This window comes from Rhipicephalus sanguineus, unplaced genomic scaffold (genome assembly GCF_013339695.2).
Source record: "Rhipicephalus sanguineus isolate Rsan-2018 unplaced genomic scaffold, BIME_Rsan_1.4 Seq411, whole genome shotgun sequence".
NCBI classification, from domain to species: Eukaryota; Metazoa; Arthropoda; class Arachnida; order Ixodida; family Ixodidae; genus Rhipicephalus; species Rhipicephalus sanguineus.
In genome coordinates, this window is record NW_023615195.1 from 72,241 (window position 1) to 98,084 (window position 25,844).

General features: G+C 49.9%; 1 protein-coding gene across 1 annotated transcript in view; it reads right to left on the reverse strand.

The window, feature by feature from the left end:
• Positions 1 to 12,069: 12,069 nt before the first annotated feature.
• LOC119377226 (zinc finger protein 260-like) overlaps positions 12,070 to 25,844 on the reverse strand; it is a gene marked incomplete at its 3' end in the record, with an annotated part of 75,447 nt that continues 61,672 nt past the window's right edge. Inside the window, exon 6 of the mRNA XM_037646793.2 lies at positions 12,070 to 12,905. Within this exon, the coding sequence (XP_037502721.2) occupies positions 12,070 to 12,905 (836 nt within the window). The remainder of the gene's footprint in view (positions 12,906 to 25,844) is intronic.

Genomic DNA, 25,844 nt, shown 5'->3' on the forward strand with positions numbered 1-25,844 from the left:
TCATCCTATGACGTCGCATTTGCTCACGTTTTGTGTCACCAAACGAAACGAATGCACTGAATAAAGAACAGAAGCAGCGGCATTTGCCCGCTGAGAAGACCGACAATACGCAATGCGAGACAACTTGTCAAATGACATTGAAGCGGCCCGAATTTAGACCGAAAAAGAAAAACAAAAACACTGAATCGTCGGGACGGCAAATCACAAAGTTGCCATGCGCACCGAAGCCGCAGTTGTAACAAAATTGTTTTTGAACTGCTCTGATAGCGTCTGCGCAACATTAGTTGTTTGTGTACTCACAAATTCTCATATTTCGTGGCCTAAAGTTCACGGCGTAGTGCCAAAACGCGCTCGTAGCAAAAGCGAAACCATCAGTACGAACATACATGCAGACGCTCATACATGCAGAGGCACCGTCAGTCGTCGCGAACCCGTGCGATCGCTGGCTTGAGGCTTCTTTCTGTTATGCTCCGTTTGGTTACTCAGCCAGTCTACTCTAACGAGATATTTCACATAGTTTGCACTCAGCCAGCGACTACCTTTTACGCAAGAAGTCGGTTCAGGAGTCTCCAACGCGGTGACCGCGTGAAGCGGTTGCTCGGTTTTCTGCAAAGAGCTGTAGACTGTCTTGTACTTTCAGTTCATCGAAGATGATTATTTTGACAGTAAAGAAACAGTTCCTTTCGAAAGTACTTGCAGAAATGCCCTAGAGGGCTTCCGCGAGGTGTTTTTGTAGAGCGCCGACAGCAAAACCTATGCGGAGCGCGCCGGCGGTATCCCACCTAGCACGCAATCGAGGCGCATCCGATAGAGGGCCCCTTTTCCCATCAACGGGAAAAAGGGGCAACAAAAACCACGACGCCATGTATCGGCAAAAGCCTATGCAACGAGCCTCCTGGACCTCCGCATCGGAACTGGGAACCGACACAACATCGGCTGTCGAACCGAGGGAAGCGTGGGCAAGGGAACAGGACAGATCCGGAGCAAGGAAGACTGGCCCAGCTCATCGAGAAGACCCTCGAGAAGGCTCTCCAAGAAATGGCCCACTCTGTGAATGACGTCCAGGGGTCTGACGGAGCTGTGCGACGGAGACCACGTCATCCCAAGGCCCAACAACGGAGGCGCAGAGTTCGACACCAGAACCCAGGAAGAATATCGATCGCTTTCCTCAATTTGCATGGTGGTCGGCGCTTGGTAAAATGGGAGGAGCTCTATATTGGAATGGAGGAAGAAGGCATCACGTTGTATGGAGTGGCAGAGACACATCTTCGGGATCTAGAGAGGCCACCAGTCAATCCACTTTGGAACTGGGCGGGCTGAAATCGAGAAAGTACAGCCCGGGGAGGTGGAGGTGTGGGGTTTCTGTGGCGAGAGGGCAGCACCTGGACACCGATCGACAGCTGCTGTGCGGAACACACCTGGATGGTTGGCCACGTGCACGCAACGCCGGTATTAGCGTGCGTAGTCTACCTAAGTATTGCTCCAAACCAACACTCGGAGAACACCAACATCGTACACTGCATCAGACAAGACATTGAGCGCTGGGGGCAAGGTCATGAAGTGCTGATCCTAAGCGACTTTAATGGCCACATCCAGGAGCTCGACGGTTACACTGACCACAATGGGAGGCTCTTGTTAGAGATGACCCAGGAGCTTTCCCTTGAAATCGCAAACCTCAGAGCAGACTGCGAGGGCACGTATACGTGGTGCGCACGGGGCCTGAGCTCATGCATCGACTATGCCCTTGTGTCACCAGGTCTTGGCAAGAGCCTCCGGAATGTGCATATTGATGAGGAAGGCCGGCACAGTTTGGGTATAGTGACCATAATCGCCTCAGGCTGCAGTTTGAAGCATCTCCTTGGCGTCAAAAGGTGAAGAAACACGAGCCTGCTACGCGGTTTCTCCCCGACGCGGCCTACGAGGAAGTGGCCAACGAATTTGAACTATGCCCCGGCCGCGAACAAGCAGATGCCTATGAGCAGTACATTGCCCAGCTCCGTCAGATCATGCGGAAACACGAGAAGATTGTCAAGGCGCGTCGAGGGTTTAGCAGAAAGAGTTGTGGGATGGGGGTCCAAGCAGCAAAAAAGCCCGCCGAACCGCCACACCGATGTCACCGCCAGTGTGTAAAGAGGCCCCACAGCGAGGATGTCCAGGCGACATGGCAGGAATATCTGCGGCGAAAACGGGAGATGCAGGCTATCACACAACGGAAGATAGCAGAAGCCAATCACAAGACGATCCACGCAATCAAGTCTGCAGGCAGAGGAGCAGCGGCCAAATTCTGGACATATGTCTCTTGGCTCGATGGCAAAGCAACACAACCGGAAATTCGCACAGAATCAACGGGGGACAAGACCACAGATCTCCACCGAGCCTTAACCGACCATCTTCACCAACTGTACGCGCAGCCACACCACATGTACACATACTGAACTCCCCTGCCCAGATGTCTCAGAACCGACTGGCACAGGCCACCAGAAGTGGACAGTGGCAAGGAGCGCCATTGACAGGGCTATCTCCAAGATAGGTGCCCGCACTGCTCGGGGCTTCGACGGCATTCCTGCAGGGCTGGTGAAACGCCTCGTGCTGGCGCACGGGCCCAGCTGGCCGATTTTCAGCGAAATCTAGCTGGTGGCCCTATACCAAGTGACTGGCTGTGGCAAAGTAATCCTGCTCCCGAAAAGGGGGCGGGGGAGACCCCAGCCTCCTACGAGACTACAGGCTACTCACAATCACAAGTGTTGTGTACCGTGTGTTCGCACAAGTTCTCAAGGTCTGGATGACTACGTGGGCCGAAGAGGGTGGTCACCTCACGGAGTTACAGAACGGTTTTCGACGAGACCGACGGCTGGAGGACAACCTTTTTGTCCTGACCCAATGTATAGAGGTTGCACGAGAGGAGGAACGGGGGCTGATTGGCTGCTTCCTAGATGTGTCAAAGGCCTATGACAGTGCACCACACGAGCTATTACTACAGCACCTAGAGGCACTTGGGATGCCGCCCACGTGAACTGGATTGCTCGGACGCCTGTATAGAGATAGCTCTGTTGTGGCCACCCTAAACGGAGCCTACTCAAGTGAGGTGAGGGTGGGCAAGGGATTAAAAAAGGCTGCCCTCTTTCACCCTTACTCTATATGTTGTATACCGCCGGTGTAGAGCGCAAAATACTAGCCTCTGGGGTGGGCTTTGTGGTGGAGCGCATAAGCGATGGGCTCAAAGACAGCAAACCCTGCCGGGACTCGTATTCGCTGACGACATTGTGCTGCTGGCGGGAAACAGTGGCGACCTGCGGACCCTCGTTACCAGCTGTGCCGAAGCCATGGCGCCACTGGGACTGCAGTTCAACACGAAGAAATCGGCGGTGGTCAACTTCTCTGGCCCGGGGCTTCCTGTTTGCTGACACTGCCAGGTGGAGGACTGCTGCCCGAAGCACCTGAGTACCGATACCTCGGGGTGAACTTCTGGGCACAAGTAGATTATACAGCAAACCACGAGAGGCACTTGAGACAAACATCCCAGAGGGCCGGCCAAGTACTCTGTAGGAGGTGCCTGTGGGGTTTCAACCGCCCCATTATGGTGCGCGAACTATGGAAGGCGGTACACGTGCCGGCGCTGACTTTCGCTAATGCAGTGATTTGCCCCGCTGCGCAGACCCGGGAGTGGCTTGAACGCAGTCAGCGCGCCGTGGGACGACTGGCTCTGGGGTTCCACGGCAACGTTGCCAACGAGGCAGTCCAAGGTGACCTGGGTTGGTCCTGTTTCGAAGCGCGGGAAGCTCGGAGCAAGCTGCCTACGAAGGCAGGTTGCGCCTGATGTAGCCACATCGCTGGGCACGGCGAATATTTGATTATGTTCACCGCAACGGCATCAGCACCAGATGGTCGAAAAGACTGCAGCACCTCAGCAGGAAATACGGCTTCTATGCGAGCCCTGTGCAGGAGGACACCGAGCGTAAGTGGTCCAAAGCAGTTAAGACCAGAATGACGGAGGCTGACACTTGGCGGCGAGACATGGAGGAGAAGAGTACACTGAGGATCTACAGGAATCCAAACAGGAGATCCATGTCGAACCTCTATTCGACAATAGTGTAGCCAGCAGCCTCCTCTTCGAAGCACGAGCCGGCGCTCTCAGAACTCTGGCATATCGACGGCGCTTTGATGACAGCGTGGGAGATGCAATGTGCCGTGTATGGTGCCGACGAGGAGAAAATCGAACACTTGGTCATGAACTGCGAGGCCTTCACAACAGCACCTACAGATGGCACCACCTTACAGCAGGCGCATGGCTTCTCGCCCAAGCCCAACGACGCTCCTGATGGTGGAGTGGCTACGACCAAGAAGCGACTCAGTGAGTGGTGGACAAAGGTGCGCGCACACTGACATGTCGAAGCTCTCCTCGTTGAACATGTGCATGTACCGTGGTGGTTAGATGTGTGTGTAGCCACTTATGTGTACGCGCTATCGTTTTTACTTTTTTCTTTCTTTTTTAAGTCCTTAGGCCAGGGCATCGGTTGATGCCGCGCCCGTTACAAAGGGTGAGGCCATAAATCCAAATCCAATCCAAAAGAGGCCATACTGAGGCAGCGCAGTTTATGTGGCAGCAGCGTGCGTGAAGTGAGCGCTCATAGCTCCCTTATAGAGTTTTCATCTGCTTCCATCTCCGCCGTGTTATCAGCGCCTAGCTGAGGTGCGAACAGAGGGCGGAAAGAATAGCGAAGCTCCAGTGCACGTGCGTTCAAGTCACCCGAGAGGTGTCGCTGTTTCGAACTCAATCGGGCTGAGGACGCGAAAACGAGCTCTCACTGCGCCGTCTCTTCATCTCGGGTGCGCGCGCGCCTGATCGGTAGCCCCACGCTCGTGGCCGCTGCAGTGACCAAATATTTTCAAAATTAACGTCTTCAGTGCTGGCGACACCTTTTTAGGTACCTGCTGGCCTTTTAATAAAAAGAAATTCAATCCTGCCTGCATTTTATACACTTGCTGGGCAAGAAGTCGGAATTACCCATCCTTGCCTAAGGGTCTCATTGGAGGGCCCGTAACTATTAGTGCAACGACATTATGCAACATGTTTTTAATGATTGTGAAAGCTGATGTGGAGGAGAATAAGTGGACAAAGTTTAACAAATTTAAAAAATGTTTTTTTTTATTGTCGTCAGAAGTTTCTATTGTTCGGCGTTTTCTTGAACTTAGCCCGATCAAATCTCTTTACTGAAAAGCTATATAAATACAAGATTTGGCAGTTTGGTAGATAAGCATGCGAAGAACGTAATGCAGAATTTTTGTCGCTCTGCTACAAGGCCTTTTTGAGATAAAGACCTTCAAAGTAAACAAAATTTAGCCTATTGGGCCATTTTTAGGTTTTTATAAAAATCTACACTACACATAAATCTCAAAATACCTGGGCAGAAGCAAAAACATGCATATATTTAGGTAAAGAATTTCAGCTACCTAACTTTAATATATTTGTGCATTCATAGCGAAAGTTAGCCAAAACAGCAGCGGATGAGCGCTCCACTCCACCTCTTTGTCGTTGTTGATTTCCTGTGCTTCGAAAAAATTTTTGGCGGCAAAACAAATTGCGGATCTCTTCTTTCCACACATCAGGCAATAATATATAAAATTTGAAATAAATTTAAGAGGTCGACCGGCCATCGATTGTTCGATCTCACGTGAATCACCCTATATATATATTATCGCATGTTGCATTTTTTCAGGCTAGGTATGTACATAAGGGATCTCTGGATTTGAACAATTTCTGAAGTGATTGAGATATTACACTTCTATTTGTCAATTTCTTACCGTATTTTCGGTTCAGGCAGCTTGTACAGCAAGAATGGGGGCATTTGTAACTTTGTTTCATGATATCTGGATATTTGTAAAGCATTTCTATATTACGCCGTTTATGCAAAAACTTGTGGGATAAGGTTAGTTTACCTGGCGTTGCTTTTCTTTTAAATGATTGCGCATGGTGAGCCTTGTTGTACGCTACCTCAGAAGCAAAATAAGCCAACAGCATTGCGGTCGTATGGCCGTCTCTACTCTTTTTTCTTTTTTTGTTTCCCTTGCGTCTTCCGGGTTGCTCCATCCATAATAAGAGCTAGTGGAGGCTAATTAATTATCGAATAAAGCGGTGTGCATATGGCTAGCAAACCAGTGGTGACCATGAGTAAAAGCTCGTAGTGTGAAGCGGTCACTGCGCGCAAGTATTTCAGCTGACTGCGCGTGCAATTAGTTTTTTTTTATTACTCTTAATTCGTGCATGCGTGATGCTATGCCCGATTACTCGTGCGAGTAAGGTTTTTTTTCGCTCTTTGCGTGTGCGTGCCCGTTTTGCGCGTTTTTACACACGCACCAACGTTCGAACTTTGTGACCGGAACTAGACCACGCTGATGCCGCTTGACACATGATTTTTGCATTCTGTTTGCCCCAGCACTAACACAACGCTTAAAGATGGATAAGCTCCATTCCACACCGCATTATAAAAATAAAATTAAGTAGACTTCAAGTGCCCTGTGTGGAACCGCGGTGCAGAAAACTACAGCGCGTAGCAGACGCCCCTCGCTTTCAACGCGCTTCCCGAGCGCGGAAAGCCCACGGGTCCGGCGCAGCAGCGGCGCGGCGCGGAGTTCACGGCAAAAGGCCCGCGCGGGAGCCGGCGCTTTGGACACTCCCCATATTCTAGGTCACTCTAGTACAGGCTTCGAATTAGATTTCCTAGCTAGCGAACTGTCTACGGATCTTTAAAGACGATAGTCTTTCTTGGGATACTTAAACGGAGAAATTTTGGTCTGTCTTTCTGTTTGTCGGCACGTCACTCGATTCAGTCACTCGGCCAAAGTTGAACCACTTGCCCAAGGGCCAGGCATCTTGAACGGCTCACTAGGTTCATACTTGTGCACATTGTTGATCAAAAAGCAAACATTCCGCATATCTGAGGCACAACATCATTAGGTAAGTATAGGTGGTGTGTTCCTTTAATAGAAAATGCATACATACGTAATTCTAAAGACCTTAGTTTTTTAAGCTGCGCGTTAAACTTGACTTCCTCCGTGCCATCTGCACGAGCTCATTGTTGTGTTTCGGTTTCGGTTCTGTATTGCACTGTACGAATGCCATGGGGTGCCGCTCTGGCATTCCTGTTTTAGCCAGGCGGCGTGTAAAAAAGAGTGTGTGGAGAGTACTCGTTGAGTGCAGACGCTTCTGCTTCAGCGCTTCGCGTCAAACCGCGTGTTCGGCTGGCTGGCGTCCCCGCCGGTCGTGTTGGTCACCGCCGGTCTTCGCCTGCTGCTGCGCCGGGACTACCAGTCCGCAACACAGCACTCATGTTCCCGACGTATTGCCAGATGGCGTCCATATCTCACGCAGCGCCTCTTCTATCGTTTTAGGCGACATTTGCAGCGAAGCACGCAGATACGCGGCCAATTTTTTTCTACAGTTTGTTTCGTTCTTCGCGAGGCGTGGGCAGTGGGTGCGTTGCAAAGCACTCAAGCAGTGTCTTTGTTGCTCGAAGAGGCTGAAGACCATCAGGTTTCTTAGTTTGCTGCCACGTTGCAGCTTTACAGGTTGTATCTGACAGTTTTTGCAGAGCGTCGTGCATTCACCGCTGCGCATAGACGTAGCGTCCCATGCCAGTGCAGAAATTGCACAGAGTTCACATTTTGTGATAAGCGCTACTTGTCAAAACTCGTTCAAATCGGGTACAAAGGACGGCGAAGCTAAGTAGACGCACCGTCACGCTCCTCTGACTCGACTTCACAACAAAACGAGAGTTGCGTTGGGAGCAGGCCACTTGGACAGACGCATCTGGCATCGCAGCAGATGCTTTGTTAAAATGGTACTGTTATTTCTTTAAATAGGTAATGCGTACTTTCGAGGGAAAGACAAGCGCGTTTGTTTTAGGCGTAAAGAAATAATTCATTATATTGTGATACCAAATCTGGAACACAAGTGCAGAGCAATGCATACCCTGGTGGTTGAATTTTTCCAGGTTTCGGTTCCACCCACGGTCACGCAAAATTTTGCAATAAGTTTTATGTACAAAAGAATGAAGCAAATTTTAATTGGAAATAACTTCATATCGCTTTGTTTCACACTTGGCAAGCAAGCGTCGCGAATCTCAAGAATCTAATCCATTCGAAGCAAATTTGAAAGGAGCACTGACACCACAACTTTGCATCTCGTTTTTCTTTGTTGTTCTTGCAATAGATAGCTTTATGAGCCCTTATCACGGCTGCAAATCTCGTTTGCGCGAGTGCGCGACGGTTATTTCTTTAGAGACGTTTTTAGAGCGCCCAGTCGCATTTTCGGTTTCAGAGAGCACCGAGCTAGGCAGCACCACTTCCGGAGGCCGGGTAACACAGCTGGCCACGTGACCCCGCAGAATTGTGACGTAGGGGCGCGCGAGAGCGGTGCGGCGGGCGCCGCACTGACAGTTCGTCTGCTACGCCAGTTCGTCTGACGCGAGACGCTTGAGCTCCTTGCTTTTTGATCCGCGTTTATCATGCTAGAAGTGCGGACGTCGTCCGTGTCGTTGCCAGGCATGGTGTAGTCTGTCCGGCATTAAAAAATAAGCGTTGCGTAAAACGAAATAAATGTCCCCAAGCTGGCACCAGGTCAAGTGGCGCCAGCTATGGAGGATTAGAAACAACTAACAAACGCGTAGTCTATGGTTCCTAGCATTCGGAAGCGCCCATCTCGACTCGCTAAGCCTACAGCATCGACTATTTGACTACGACTCAAAAACCGCGGCGAATCGGAACGAAACATTGCTGTCCAAGCTTAAAGACAGAATCTAAAGCAAATGGAAGCATCAGTTCGGAGCTTACACGCAACCGAGCGCACGGCGCCACTTGATAGATTCGAGGTGGAGACAACCGCATTTGGCAGTGCGACCATGTTTTTCGGAGGCGCGATGCCTCGCCGGCGAAGCTTGCCGTGCACGTTGGACAGCTCTCGCGCGTGCGGCGACGGCCGACGTTCTGCGACACCACGCCGTTGCGGCAGGCTTGCCGCTAGCGTGAGCGGGCCATAACATCTGCCAAATGGCACGACGAGCGAACAGCGGAAAGGGAGCACAACCAGCACACGCAAAGCCGCAGGCACGGAGGAAGAAATGGCAGGTAGCACAAGCGCAAGGGCACAACCAGCAACCAGCCAACACAAACCGTGACGTAGGTTTGTTTACATGTCCCACCGTTGATGTCGCGTCGCGAGGCGCTCGCATCTCGCTCATCTAGAGTTACTGTATGCTACCTAAAGGTAGCATATACAGTAACTCTAGCTCAGTCGCCACGGCAATGCACTTTAAATTGATTTTAAATTGTTCTAGGCTAATTGGCCCTTGATATTCGTAGACGGGTATGGCTACACTACATCTTTCACTCATTTATAGAACTTTTGTTGGGCTAGTTGTAGATGCTTACTGAAAAACCAAAAAGACGCGTACCATCAAGGAAAAAGTAAGGACAGGACAGAAAGGGCGTCACTCGCAACTAACTTTATTCCCAAACATCAGCGTCATATAACCACAGCGACCCGCGCGCGCACATCGCCTCACACGCTCGTCAAGAACCCGCGATAACAAGATTAACTAATCGAAAAATGAATCGATGAAACTAAGTTCACCCCCAGCAGAGCAACAGATGTGTCACTAACACAGTATTCTTTTTCTTCCTATACCCTGGTTCTGTCGTTGTTGCAGTCTCGGAAACCCTCCTTCAGAAACTGAAGGGATCGAAAAATAGGCAGCCGATGGAAAAAACGCAAGGCCTGCGCTGAAACCGCAGCACAGTCACAGCGAAAGCTGGAAGAGCGGCGTTTCTAGAGCCCGCTGTAAGCTCTCTTGGGGCTACAATACAAGTACACTAGAAGGTACCCCTACGCCATAAATCACACTTTCTGTGAAGTTGGGATGCACCTACTAAGCCATTATTCTCATTCTGCGGAGAATCGAGGACATCTACACGTCTGTAAGGCATTATGTGCACTTCATTGACGCGACTGATGACGATGAAGAATTATGGCCAGCCCTTTGTAATGGGTTGGAAGCTTTAAACGGCCCACCAATTATGTAATTTGCATTGGTGACGCCCGGTCGCTATTTCCCTCTCCCGTCATGCTGTATACATACTTGACGTGGGAGAGAGACGGGGGGGGGGGGCGAAAAACTTTACTAAGACCCCGAGGAAATTGATCATGCCTTATGCGTCCTTGGCAACCAATACAAGTGCACTTGCGAGAACCCTACGCTATAATCATTGTAATTTTACTGAGACCCCAAGGAAATGGATCATGCGCTTATGGGCTTCCTTGATAACCAATGCAAGTGCACTTGCGAGGAACCCACTACGCTATAAATCATGTAATTTTACTGAGACCCCGAGAAAATGGATCATGCGCTTATGGCTTCCTTGGCAAACATACAAGTGCACTGCGAGGACCCCACTACGCTATAAATCATTGTAATTTTTGAGAAGTAGGGCAGCAGGCAGTGTGCCATTTTTCGTCATTCTACGGAGAGCCGTGTACCTCCTAAACGCATGTAAGGCATTATGCGCACTTTGTTGATGCTGGTCCGATGACGATGAAGAATTATGGCAGAGCCCTTTGTAATGGGTTGAAGCATTCAACTACCTACTCGTTGCGCAATTCGCATTGTGTGACGCCTGGTTACAAGAATTCGCGGTGTGCGACGCTTGGTGCTTATTTACTCTTCTACCACGCTATATTGCTATGCTAATGTGGTTCCCTTCCGACATTAGCCTGTATAGGACCTTTTTTCAAAGCAGTTCCAAGCACCGGCATGGCTCAGAGGTTGAATACTGGGCTCCCACGCAGGGGCCCAGGTTCGAACCTCGTTCCATACTGGAATTTTTTTCTTAGTTCGTTTTTTTCTTATTTCGAGCGATACTGGTTACGGACAACCGCGGCGGCGGCGGCGGGGCGAACTACGGCGCCAAAACGGCCGGTGAAATGATCTCATAACAGCTTTCGCTGTAAAAAGGCCCATGGTTATGCCATATGTGCACAAGGTGCACATATGCACACAGGTACAAGTACCCTTGGTTTCTCGGCGCCCCGCAAGTTGGCTAGCCTGCGCCCACGAATTTCTTCTGCACCGAGGCCCTCCCCGCGTGGGAAGAGGCACGCAAGGCCCTTCGTGCCTGCTCGGTTGGCGTGGTGTATGAGATCCCGCTTAGTTGCGGTAGGGTATATCGGCCAAAGGCCGGTGCATAAACGACAGAATGAGGGAGCACGAACTTTCGGTGAAAAATAAACTTTCAGCACATTTACCTGTGCATTGTGGTTCCTGCAAGTGTGAGCCTGGGTTTGCCAGTGTTCCGTTCTTGGAAGAGTAACGATGTCTTAGCGCGTGAAATATGGAAGCATTTATATTAGGAAGAAAAAAGAATGCTTGTTAGTGACACATCTGTTGCTCTGCGTGGGGGTGAATTTAGTTTCATCGATTCATTTTTCGATTAGTTAATCTTGTTATCGCGGGTTTTTGACGAGCGTGTGAGCGATGTGCGCGCGCAGGGTCGCTGTGGTTATATGACGCTGATGTTCTGTAAGAAGTTAGTTGCGGAGTGACCCCTTTCTGTCCTGTCCTTACTTTTTTGATGGTACGCGTCTTTTTGGTTCTTCAGTTTCACTCATTATCTCGCCTTCCAATTTTGTGTCAGTGCTCCTTTAATCATTTCTTTACAACGAATTAGATAAAAAATGGGTTATTTCCTTTTGGTTTCCTTGGTTCTCGTTTGTTGGTTTCATCATGATTGTGATTTAAAGTAATCAAACACTTACGTCTCTCTTCTCGTTCAGTTTAAACATATTAGTTTGCAAACAGTGAAAGAGGCTCCCACGGAGCTGTATGTATGAATTCGAGATCATCTTTCAGAAGAATGTCGTGTCACGCCGCCTTTTGCATCGTCATGTCACCAAAGCACTGGCATAGTGTCACTTCCTTAACAGAGCACAGGTAGTTACCAGATATCTGGGCTCACCCTACCTTTGTGCCCAACGCTGACTACCTCTTAGATAAGCAGTGAGGGCTGCCGTCGTTCCTTGGGTGCAATCTTCGGCTCGCCTTCTCCTTCTATGTGCTTGCGGATGTGTCTCACGAGGCTGTTCTTCCGACTAAAGGTTGCATTACAGTGCGCACAGGAGAAGGCACGCTCTCCTGTGTGAGTGCGCATATGGTAAGTAAGGGTGCGTTTCATTGAAAATGATGTGTTGCAGTGCACACAGGAGAAGGGATGCTCTCCTGTGTGTATGCGGATGTGCCTTACGAGGCTAGTCTTCCGACCAAAGGACGCATTGCAGTGGACACAGGTGAAGGGACGCTCCCCTGTGTGAGAGCGCATGTGGTCAATAAAGTTGACTTTCATCAAAAAGGATGCATTGCAGTAAACACAGGAAAAGGGCCGCTCTCCTGTGTGGATACGGATGTGTCTCACGAGGCGGTCTTTCTGCACAAAGGATGCACCGCAGTGGACACAGGAAAATGGACGCTCTCCTGTGTGGCTGTAGATGTGTCTCACGAGGCTCTTTCTCTGCGCAAAGGACGCATTGCAGTGGGCACAGGAAAAGGGCCGCTCTCCTGTGTGCATGCGGATGTGTCTCACGAGGCTGTTTTTCTGTGCAAAGGACGCATTGCAGTGGACACACGAGAAGGGGCGCTCTCCTGTGTGGGTGCGCACGTGAGCCAGCAGCTTGGACTTGTCAGTGAATGCAGCTGGACACAACTGGCACTGTAAGGGGGGCTCGCCCATGTGTTTCCGAAGGTGCCTGTTCATAGTCAACTTGTCCAGGGTCACATATGTGCACTGCTGGCAGCAATGAAGTTGGCCTTGAACAGACGCCAGTGATGAAGACTGCTCCAAGGATGCAAAAGACAAGGAGCCTGCAAAGCCATCGAGAGCACACAAAAGCAATGAAAATTATGTCATACACTACATTGAATTGAACTACAGCAGCAGGCAATACACAAGAGTTGCTCCGCATGTGTGTGAAGTAGACGATCACCTTGTCTCGCTTCGCACAAACCAAAGCTACTGTAATGGCAATAGTGCACCGACACAGCAAGTCTTACGAAAACTCCTACCTTACTGCACAAAAATTCTATGCTTAACGCATGCGAACAGCTGGTGCCGAAAAAATAGAATCTGATTTAGATGTCATTCCTGTGCTATATTGAAAGAGTCAAAAGTGTTTGAATGTGCACCAACAAACACTAACCCATAATTCTACTTATTGTACTTCTCTTAGCAGAGAAGTACCTATGGAACACTGCACAGCAAAAGAACCACTTCATATTCCAACACATGAAGTATATGAAAAAAATATGAGTGAAATAACTTATGTGCTGTAAACTGGAAAAGCAAAGAAAATAAGTACATTTATCAAAGTTACAATGGCATCACGGTTTTCGGTGGTCAGAATTACCAAGCACATAAATGTGCATTACACAAGGAACTGTTTCTTTATATTACTACCACAGTTTACACATCTGATTTCTCACAAACGTCTCTATATTGCTTCAGTGAAAGCATTATGATACTGGGGAAAACAAATGATATATTCGTAAGCAGTGTCTGCTGGAGCCAACGTTTCCACAAGCAGACTTGTCTTTTTCGAGGCTGTGTATGATTTCCTTAATGCTTGTCTCCATAAGCTTTGTACCCTCTCCTCCAATCCAAACAAAAAAGGAGAAGAGGGCAATTGCGGTGAATTATTATTGTCAGAATGAAGCAACACTCAACAATGGTAGGTTGGAAATTCCTAGAAGGGCTTAACTCTCATTGGTTTTCGTTGTGTATGTACCATATCAGATGGATTCAAGACGCCCCTTTGAAACATTTATACCTGTTGGCTGGGGTGTATTAAACATGTGAATAAGGTATGACTCTCTATATTAACTGGCTCTTCGGGACCGAAAGTTTGACTGAAGTATGTAAAGTCGGAGATCGTTGAAGTTGTGACTTGCTACATTAAAATGCTGTGCCACTGCTTTCAATAATTTCTTTTCCGTGTCCACGCGCTGCCTTTTAATCTAACATGAACAGGCTGTCCCGTTTCGGCATTGTACCGTTTGTGATAATATTAACATTCGATCATGTACATAACGTTTGAACTAGTGCAAGTAAAAGTAGGTTTATATGGTGCACGTAATCACTTCTGGTGCTTTTAACTATAACGTCATCTTAAAGGTGTTTGCAAGTTATACAGCTTGGACGAGAACAAGGTGTTATGCGGGCAGTAGAATGAGGGTTTGCTTTTGGCATGGTCTAACATGTTCTCAACATTCCTCTTGCGGTGATACACAACCCTTCGTACTCCGGGAAACACTTTTCTAAGGCGCTCGTTGTTTGCTAGCATTGGATAATACTTGCGGAGGAATTATTTATGTTTGAGAGCACATTTGAGTATTTGGTTATAAATGCTAGCGGCTGGTTGAGCTGTGTTATGGGGGCTCTTTTAGCTAGTGTTGATTTCCTATCTAACTTACACGCTTCGTTGTAGACCCTGGTTAGAGCGTCGGGCGGGTTTTTTCTTTCAACTAATTTTCTTTAGCTTGCTTAAGTGGTAAAAAATCACATATTGACCTGATAAGGTTTTACTCAGTTACACAGTCGCTTACGAAAATTATTTACATTTGAAAGTGTAAATCAAACTGCCACTACCAAGCACTGTGGCAAGTAATCTGAATGCTGTTTCTCTCAGCAAGGACAGATATGTAAAGCCAAAGGATGCATTATTAAATGCATAGTCTGAATCAGTGCTTTGTAAGACAAACGAAATTTCCTCACTTTGATGATTCAAATTTAAACGTTGTGAGAAGAGGTTTACTGGCGGTGCGTTCCTGTTTGACGCTCTGAAGAAACGCAGCGAGTCGGGGCAGAGCACCGTCCAGAAAGATGCCAGCGACCAAGGAGTCTGGAGGCAGAGGGCTGTGGTATGGCTTCAGACGGGCCATGTGGACGAGGTCACGTCCACGCCGGCGCATGTTGTCAGATGGGGAAACTGGCTCAATGAGAAAATTGACGGGGGATGTTGCTCCAAAACGCGGTAGGGCCCGTTGTACTTTGGGACGAGTTTTGAGGAAAGCCCAGGAGTTTGGTAGGGAACAGCCAGCCAAACAAGAGATCCAGGGGAATAGTTGGGACTTCGAAGTGAGTGGGCGTTGTTTTCCTGCTGGCGCTGTCGTTCTTGGGAGGTAAAGGTGCGCGCGAGTTGGCGGCACTCTTCCGCTTGTCGGGCAGCTTCGGACACAGGTGGGCAGTCGGAAGCATCTGGACGATATGGAAGGAGAGTGTCGATGGTTTGCGAAGGTTCGTGTCCATACAGAAGGAAGAAAGGTGAGAATCCCGTGGTAGCCTGTGTCGCGATCTTGTAGGCAAAAGTTATGAATGGAAGAATGCGGTCCCAGTTACCATGATCAGACGTCACGTACAGAGTCGTCCACATGTAAGCTGAACACCTCATTAGTATGAGGTGTTCAAGACCTCATTGAAGCTGTTGTTTAAACATAATTCGGAACATCATTACTGTGTTTGTCGACACCATGATTAGACGTTCTATAACGGGCATTGCACTCGTGAAGTATAAGGAACGTTCTAGTTTTACCGGTTTGAATACTAATGAGGTGTTCAGCTTAGATGTGGTCGACCCTGTACATCGCGAGCATATCACCGAGAGTGCGGTTGAATCGTTCTGTGAGCCCGTTAGTCTGCGGGTGGTATGCCGTGGTCCTTCGATGAACAACGTGGCATTCGGAAAGCAGAGCTTCGACGACTTCTGAGAGGAAGGCTCGACCTCTGTCACTGAGGAGTTCCCGAGGAGCGCCATGTTGAAGGATGAATCGGGGTAGCACGGAAGACGCTACGTCTCGCGCTGTGGCACTTGGCAGAGCAGCAGTTTCGGCGTAAAGGCCAAACCCCATATGCGCGAAAATGCACGCGACAGCGACGAGCGATGCTATGAGCGACGAAACGAGCCGTTCGCGCGACGTGTCGCGTGGTCGATTTCGCGCGATCGCTCGGTTTTTCAGATTTGGAATCCGTCGCTCGTCGCCCGGAAGTGCTGTGCTTAAGCAGCCAATAGCAAAACACCGGAGCAAGATGCATCAGTGACGTATTGCTGATTGCCGCCACTTTCTTATCGACGCGCATCAACAACAACGTTCATCAACATGGCCAACGGCGACGAGCGCAACGTTGACGTTGTTGAACGCGAACGTGCGTTACGGGACCTCAGGGCCGGGAACTACAAGTCCCGCACCTCTGTGACGCGGCTTGGCGGCACGTAGCAGCAGTGATGGGATCGAAAAAAATGCTACAAGACCATGATAAACGTTTTATGTACAATTAGCAACAAAATCGTATTGCCTTGATCAACGCTGACGACGGCCATTTTTGGCCAGAAACGCCCTCATGCCAGCACAGTGGAGATCGCTCGCCGAGCCGTCGCGTGAATGGGGTTTGCCCATCCAAGCGACCGCTTGCGCGAGATCTACGTCACGTCCGCTTGTCGCTGTCGCGTGCATTTTCGCAATATGGGTTTTGCCTTAACGTGTCAAATCGTCTACAGCGACTATGATCCACCGATTGCCATCCGGTGTCATTGGAAGTGGGTCGTAGAGATCAATGCCGACGCGTTCAAAGTGTTTGGCAGGGCACGGAAGTGGCTGCAAGGCTCCAGACGCGCGTAAAGGCGGTGATTTGCGACGCTGACAGTCAGGGCAGCACTGAACAAATTTTCGTACAAAATTGTACATTCCACGCCAGTAGTAGCGATGGCAAATACGTGCATATGTTTTGAAAACCCCGGCATGGCCACATTGTGGATCGTCGTGGAAGGCAGCACATATTTGTGACCTTAAAGGACCCCTGACAGCAAAATTTTTGTTGGTGACTTTTTTACTGTAATTTGTAGCTTCGGGTCTGGTAATCTCTAAGTTAAATCGTAAATGCTCTAGCGTATCGTATAACTAATTCTAGCGTAGTTAATTGAGACCATTTTAGCGTCACTTCAAAACGCCCGCCTAAAAACCACAAGAAACTAGCGACCCGTGCGGGGAGCGTCAAAGACCACGTGCACTCAAGCTGTGGTAACGTAGAAAGCGCGGTTTTCAAATCGGGGCGCGCGGTAGAGATTGAAAGTATGTGGGTGCCTCGGTATGGTTTAAACCTGTTAAAGGGACCGACAACTGATTTTTCTCGACCCAGTTTTTTACGGCGCGACAGGAAGCTCACCCTTCGTAGCGTTTGTAGCTGTAGTGGTTTATCCGAAAAGCACGTAGTTATTTTATGAGCAGTATTTTTCGATTTGAAAGGCTCCAAACACGCATGAAGGCTTGCTCCAGCAACGCTGAGAATTGATAGTGATGCCGCTAGCCCTTGTGAAAGCTGCCGTTGTTCTGCTTTCGCAGGAGTTACTGCAACTATGCTGAACCACCTTTATTTTGAGCTTTCCAACCATTTTTGAAAATAGCAAGCTCTTACTGTGAGATGATGTGGCTTTATACACCTTCCCGGCATTTGTACAGCGTTGTGTGCGCCTGCGCCTAAGGTTGCCTGCGCTTGTGTCATGGATGGCTTGTACCGGCGTCGTTACTCTCTCGATACACGAGCCAAGCGAAGGCAGCGCCACTTTGTTGCATACAACTAACGCAGGCCTATATGTACATTTTTATGGAGTAATATATTTTAATACAAAGAAGTGAACAATATTTCAGTACTACAAAAAGTCATCGAACGCATACACCAATCAATGGTCACGTGACCGGCTTCATCAGACCGTTTATGATTTTGCCGCCAGAGGCGCCAAAGGTCATTTTTCGCGACTTTCAATGAAGAAATAAAAATATAAATCCACCTCTTACGAGATAAACAGGGTTGGTTTGAATCAATACGACGGACAGTCTTTCCATCAGTGCAGTCATCTCATTCCATGTTCTGGGCAGTTGTCGGTCCCTTTAAGCGCGTGACCCCTCACGAAAACTACCTCGAGAGCAGCCCGACCACAGAGCGAGAGGGGTGCGGAACAATAGGCCTCGCCGGGTGCCAGTCGTCGTATTGTGCACGTGCGCCCCGCAAACCTTCTGTGACGTCCACAATACTCGCTTTACTCGTGGAACGTCACGCGGGGCCTCTATCTACGTCATACCAGGATGTCGCAAGGTGCAGCCAACTCAAGTGAGCACTCATGCTTACTTTAAAACCAAATTAAGATATCTTAAAGGCAACGTTCGTCGCTAATAATCGGTCAGATGTGCCCCCATATACAGGAAAGTCAAACAACACAAGCATTTGGATGTTTCAATTTTGGTGTCAGGGGTCCTTTAAGCTGCGGGGAATGACCAAGAGTCATTTACAGCCTGCAGGAGCGTAGTTCCGTCGGTGTAGCAGCCGATCACGAATGGCAAAATGGACAGCTTGGCGTCGGAGAGATCGGGATACAGGAGTGGTCGATGCTCCAGAAAGATAGCCGAAAAGAGAAGCGATCCACGGGTCATGGCGTTGTTCAGTAGCGACGGAGTCAATGTCGAGAGATGAGACTGAGTGTGTGCAGTTCGTTGCGCAGGCGTCTGGAGGGAGAGGCGAACGGGACAAGCCGTCCGCGTCAGAGTGCTTGCGTACGCTGTGATAGATGACGCGAATATCGTACTCCTGAATTCGAAGTGCCCAACGTGCTAGTCGGCCAGAGGGATCTTTCAATGTGGCGAGCCAACAAAGCGCATGGTGATCCATTACCAGATCGAACGGGCGACCGTACAAATATGGGCGGAACTTGGTAAGCGCCCATACTAGAGCTAAGCTCTTTTTTTTTTCAGTGATGCTGTAATTGGTCTCTGCTTTTGTCAGCGTGCGACTCGCATAGGCGACGACGTATTCGTAGTAGCTGGGCTTACGTTGGGCGAGGACAGCGCCAAGACCGACCCCACTAGCGTCCGTGTGCACTTCACTTGCAGCTGTTGGGTCAAAATGGCGAAGGATGGGAGAAGAGGTGAGCAGACGATGGAGCGTAGCAAATGCGACGTCGCAGTCAGGAGACCAGGAGGAGAGGTCTCTGTCACCGCGTAGGAGCTGAGTCAACGGCAACATGACGGACGCGAAATTTCGGACGAAGCGCCAGAAGAAGGAGCATAGTCCGACAAAACTTCGAAGCTCTTTGATGGTAACAGGCTTCGGGAACTCGGCGACAGCATGAAGTTTCGCAGGGTCGGGTAGAACACCGTGCTTGGACACTATGTGGCCTAAGATGGTCAGCTCCCGCGCGGTGAAGCGGCACTTTTTGAGGTTGAGTTGCAGTCCAGCGTTGGTTAAACACGTCAAAACCTGTCTGAGCCGATGTAGGTGGGTAGGAAAATCAGGAAAGAAAACGACAATATCGTCGACGTAGCATAAACACATAGACCACTTGAGGCCACGCAATGGGTTGTCCCTGAGTCGTTCAAACGTGGCATGTGCGTTGCAAAGCCCAAAGGGCATCACATTAAATTCGTACAGTCCATCAGGTGTAATAAATGCAGTTTTCTCACGATGCAGTTTTCTCGCGCACCACCTCGGCATACGTAAGGGGTGAGGCTACAGGCTGCATAGCCGGCGCATACATAAGAGGCGCGGCCACGGACTGCTGATGGTAAGCGACGGGAACAGCTTGGGCGACCTCTTCGGCAATAAAAGTGCGGAGCGTTGGCGGGCAGACGAGAGGGCGGCTCCTGTGTGAAGGGGACCAAGGAAAGTTGACGAGCAACTTCTTCGCGCACGAAGTCCTTGATCTCCTGAAATGTCGGCGAGTGCTTGGGAACGGTACCAAGACTCGGGAGCGAGTCGGCATGCGATGAGAATGGCCGAGTCAGGGTGCGCTGCTTCCTCAACTCGTCATAGCTTTGACATAAGGTGACGACTTCCGAAATGGTGCGAGGCTTCCTGGCCAGGAGCATCTGAAATGCACCATCGTCGATCCCTTTGAGGATGTGCTGAATCTTGTCAGACTCAGGCATGGCGGCGTTGACACGGTTACAAAGATCGATGATGTCTTCAATGTAACTCGTGAACGTTTCGGATGTCTTCTGTGCTCAAGTGTACGAGTGTTGTTCGGCACGAAATTCGTGGACAGCGGGTCGGCCAAACACGTCAGCGAAAGACGTCTTGAATACTGACCATGTCGGGATGTCGCTTTTGTGGTTTTGATGCCACATTTCGGCAATGTCAGTGAGATAAAACACGACATGGGTCAACTTCTCGGCGTCATCCCACCTGTTGTGCGCGCTCACCAGTTCGTAGTTAGTGAACCAGTCTTCGACGTCGGTCTCATCAGCACCGCTGAAAACCTTGCGGTCCCTCAGCTGAGAAACTACAGTGCCGCTGCCAGACTGGGCGTACGGGGCCGGTTGGTCGACGTTGGTTGTCATGATGGGTGGAAGTGTTCTGCTTCGCAGCTCTAGGTTCAGTTGACGGGGACCCTTAGCACCCTCCACCAATTGAGAAGAGGTTTATTGGCGGTGCATTCCTGTGTTGACGCTCTGAACAAACACAGCGAGTCGGGGCAGAGTACCGTCCAGAAAGATGCCAGCGACCAGCAGCGCGAGGCGAGCGTTGGCGATACTGCTGACCGTCGACGCGTTCTTCTTCACAGTTGCAATGAAGTCTATTATTTCTCCATTTCAATAGTACTATAGACAATCAGTGGGAAAAGTGACTAGTCAATTTCATACGTTTCAACACAACCAATCTGAAGTAGCAGTCTAGACATGGCCCCATCACCATCACAATCCTGACCTCATAATGGAATAGGCTGCAAAATAGGTGTAAAACGGTAACTAAGTTTAAGAAGAAGCTGTTGCAATGCAAATATGGCAATGTCCAAAGCATGCAGTTTTTGGTTGCTAATTCTGAGGAATGGAGACATTTGCAATAGCAATCATACTACTTTAAAGCGAGTACAAACAACAAAGTACACCCAAATATATTTCTACCCTTGGCATCAATCAGGCTTGAACGTTAGAAATTCCTTAAGCAATTACATTTTTTAGTATTGTATTTGAGTGACTACTTTTTCAGTAACTAATTTCAGACAAGTATAGTTACCTATTTCAAAAAGCAAGCTCTCTATATAGAAAGGACAATACAAACATGAACACTTTAATTTGGCAGGAATTATAGAATTGAACAGCTGTGTCAGTGCAATGCAGCATATATGATATGAATGTCCAGAGAACCAAAGCAATACTCTCAATACTCAAAAAGCAGAAAACTGGGCGATTTGGTATGTATTCATCGTTACTGGAGAGCGCGCACTGATGACGGAGACAAAGAGAGAACAACACAACACAAGCGCTCACTTTCAACTAAAGTTTAATGAAGGAAAACGGAAGAAAATAACATACACAGTACCACGCATGTGTCACTACGCAGAACTTCTAAAAGGGTTCAACCTGGATTCTGTCGCTGAAAAAGTGAAGATGTGCAAGGGTTCACTTGTAGCGAGAGGGAGACGTGAAGGCGGCCGACGTGGCCGTGCCGAAGTCTCGCCACTTTATTAGAAGGCCCTGGTACAAGCAGAGCGGCAGCGGCTGCCGGCGTCCAGCCTCGAGGAGCGTGAGCACGTTCTTCTGCTCGCGCCTCGAGCTCTGAGCATTAGCTGCGCGAGAGGCGCGGCGCGTAAGTGGTAAAATGGTGATGATGATCGTGAGCGGTGATGAAGATGCCGCTACAGATTACTCCCCCCCGCAGAAATGAAGCCGAAATGAAAAACTATGGGGGCGTATATACAAGGCTAGTGACGCGAGACAGAATGTCCGTGGGCAGTCCAGGTCGTCAACGGTGAAGGACTATCGGGAACCCTTGGGTCTCTGGCGGGCGGCTCTGGGAGAAGCGTAGAGGGCGGGGAACTAGGCGAAAGTACGCTGGTGTCGTGCCCAGGCGTATCCCACGACGACATGAAGGGGCCTTTCGGTAGCGGACCGGTTGGCGCAAGTGAGCGCGGCTGGAAGATGGAGTTGAGGGCGGGGCACAAGGGCCGGTGCGGGCGATGTGCGCGAAACAGTGCGAAATGGCGCAGTGAAGCCACGACGAGCAACCATCGGCGAGTAGCTGCTGCGATGGGTCTTTCCTGTGCGGGCACAGCGCTGACGCGGATGTCGGCACAGCGCGCCTGCACAGTGGCCACATGTCAGGTGGGCGGCGTCCTGTGTCAAGGGCTCAGGAGCAAATCTGCGGTGACACCGAGCAGGCGTAGTCGCTGCAGGCTCGGATGATGCTCCTGTGCGCGTTGAAGCACCCTCTGCAGGTGGCACAGGAGGGCTCGTGCGCTGATCAGGATGCTGGAAGCCGGTCGACGTGGCAGGCGTCACATGTGCGGCTTGCTCTGCCATTGGCGAACCAGCACGCATGTCGTCCTCAGGCGCTTCCGTCATAGTACCAGCGTCGCGCAAGTGCGGCCGTAGCTGGTTATGGGCTTGAACGTCTGCTGTGGGAGATTTCGAGGACGATGGTAGTTCCTGCTGGCAAGATGCGCACAGTGTCGAGGTCGAAAAGGCGGGTTCGTTGGACATCGCTGGCGATGCCTCGGCAATTGGGGGTCGTACAGCGGAAGTCAAGATGTCCGTGTCTATGGCAGGCTCCAGGGCGTGCGGCGAGGTAGCCGTCGTGGAGCCTGACGTGGCAGAAGTGTCATGGGCCATGGAGGTCGGGGAAGGTGTGCAGATGGCCGGCACGTCTGAAGGACCATGGGCCGAGGCTGTCGAAAAGACAGAGCTCTCTGTGGAGTGGCCGATGGCAGCAGGCACTTCCTGTACCTCGCGGGCGGGTGGTCGGGCGCAGGAATCGATGCGCTGGTGGCCTGACGTGAGGTTGGAGGAGTCGTAGCCGGGGAAGGTAGGTCGCGGTCATGGGAGGGCTGAGGGCCGGGTGGTACCGCTCGCGTTGACGGGGGAAACCCGGAACTCACGGGTCCCCGGTAGCGGGCGGTACGTCGCGCCGTAGCGGGCCAGCACCGCAGCGCAGAGGTCGTCATATGGCTGCGGGCTGGAGGACGACGCGGCGGACAGATGACGCAGCTCATCCGGGAGGGCGTCAAGCAGGATGTTGTGCATGAGCGGCTGCGCTGTGACGCCATTCACCGCGAGGCAGGCGTCGAGCTGCATAAACCACGCTCGGGGGTAGGCCGGGTGAAACGGCGGAACTGGAGGCAGAGTCGCGGAAGCATGGCAGCGGGCCGCTCGGCGAAGGGCGTGTTCTCCGGGTCACCAATTGTAGCGAGAGGGAGACGTGAAGGCGGCCGACGTGGCCGTGCCGAAGTCTCGCCACTTTATTAGAAGGCCCTGGTACAAGCAGAGCGGCAGCGGCTGCCGGCGTCCAGCCTCCAGGAGCGTGAGCACGTTCTTCTGCTCGCGCCTCGAGCTCTGAGCATTAGCTGCGCGAGAGGCGCGGCGCGTAAGTGGTAAAATGGTGATGATGATCGTGAGCGGTGATGAAGATGCCGCTACACATCCTGGATGTCTTCTACATGGCGAAACACACACGCCCGATGCCCCCTTCAGGACTATAGTTTCTGAGGGTGGAACGTGATTGCATCTCCTCTCAGGTTATCTTCAAGTTCACCTGGACACATTAAAGTTCAACGACTTTTGTTGTGTCCAGTTCCACAGAAATCGTGAACTATCTGAAAGTGCATAAGCTAGAAGGGTGTTCTGCCTTCAGCATTGACGTTGAAGATTTGTATTATCGTATCTCCCATGCTCAGCAGATCGAAAGTGTTGAGCAGTGCATTTGTGAGAACAATGATGAACGGTCTTTTCCTAACATATGTGGCATCTATGTGGATAGCTTCCTAAAGCATCTGAGTTTTTTATCTTGAAGGTGTACTGACACGATTTTGAGACATCGCAAAAGGGACAATTTTTATTTCCTTTGTATGCGATGTTAACACTCTCCACACACCAGAGGCAGGCAACACTTATAAAATGTTTTACTTCGATTTTAATGTTTTGTTGCTGAGCATCTGCAAGCCAGCCCCACCGCAATGGACATTATCCAGACGAGTCAACACAGTTCCATTAAGTTTGTGAATTCTGCGCCCTGCACGAAGCCTAATCGCAGAACTCACTGTTGGGGTCGCTGGACGACAATGCACTCGTTGTTGTTTGCGTGCACCACGAGCAGATGACAGATCTGCTGCTACTACGTCGCAAGTTGCTGTCTTCCTGTGACGTCACACGGCGATGACACGTCACTCAGAAGCTGCCCACTCGATATTAAAACTGAAAGTGTTTTTTTAAGGTAGCGGCATTAAAATTATATTCGATGCATTTCCAGGCACCACAATCTGTTTAGGGTTCTCGACACCAGTGCTTATAATTAGAGCAACAATCCGAAGATATCTAAATTCGTGTCAGTACCCCTTGTCAGTCGTGTTTGCAGGGCGTACTTATGTTCAAAAATCAGGAATATGCATTGGATCAAGAGTGGCTTCGATTTTATCTGACATTTTTTTGGCGAAGGTGGACAGAAACGTTAACCGTAATCTGTGCGGTCTTCCACGGTCCATTTTTAGGTACGTTGATGATGACATTATTTTTACCGAATTGGGCACGGCAACTTCGAACATGATCGACATGTTCGATCATGTTTTCCGCCGTTGTGCATCTATTCAGTTGTTAGTCGGCGTTTGTGGTGTCCTGACTTCTTTCTTGCGTCTGTGTTTGCACGCCCCGTCTTTTTAGAATGATCGACATTAAACATTTTTAGAGAGCAAGGCATGGGTTTGTCCTTCACTACAGAAACTGCTGTCAATGGTTCGCTCAAGTTCTTAGACGTTGAGCTGACTTTTGGCCCAAGCCATATCCGTTGGAAATATAGCCACAGGAGCGTAAAGTCTCTGTTGGATTACTGGTTAGCTCACTCTAAGATTGTTAAGAATGGCATTGCCATGTCTGCTTTGCGATCAGCCCTGACAAAATCATGTGCATGGAAGGAAGCGATAATGTTCAATTGAGCAAACTTAGGAAGGCAGGCTACCCGGACCAGGTGACGGTTCTCGCATGCAGCCGGCTTTTGCGGGACCTAAAGAAATCGATGGCAGGGCAGCAGGCAGGTGTGATTGAATCAAAAGAAAAGACAAGGCAAAGATTACAGTGATACCCCATGTGCATGGTCTGTCACATCGTCTCAAAAGACTGGGCGCTCAGCACGAGATCAAGGTAGTTTTTTCTGTGCAACACAAGCTGCATGGCATATGACCGGCGGCGCACAGACGCACTGAGTCGAACTCTAGGTCAATACCCATGTGCATTATTAACCACACCTACAAACATGTTCCTTCCGCCTTGGTAGTCGTGTACAGCATCCCATTATCGTGTGGTCGCGTTTACGTTGGCTAGACTGGTAGATGTCTGAATCTGCGCCTCAATGAACACAGGAACGGAGTCAAAGGTCCTACTTTGTCTACACACTTAGGCATGCATTGCAGGGACAGCGAATGTTCCGCGGATTTCACAGGCACCGCAGTTTTGTTCCGCCACTCGGACAAGATTACAAGGGAAATCTGCGAGGCATTCCATATCAAAAAGGAGGGTCAAGTGTGTGAGCCAGACATCGCTTGCCTTAATAGATAAAGAGCTATCTTTTCTGGACCACATTGTCTAGCGCTTTGCAGATTTCGACAGATATGTTATCGCACCTTGTCATGTTGCCAAGCTAATTTTTAAGCAATGTGTGACGTATGTCGTTGAGCTGTGTATTCTGTGTAGTGACGCATGAGCGGTACTCAGTGATTTTCTTCCGTTTTCCTTCATTAAACTTTAGTTGAAAGTGAGCGCTTGTGTCGTGTTGTTCCC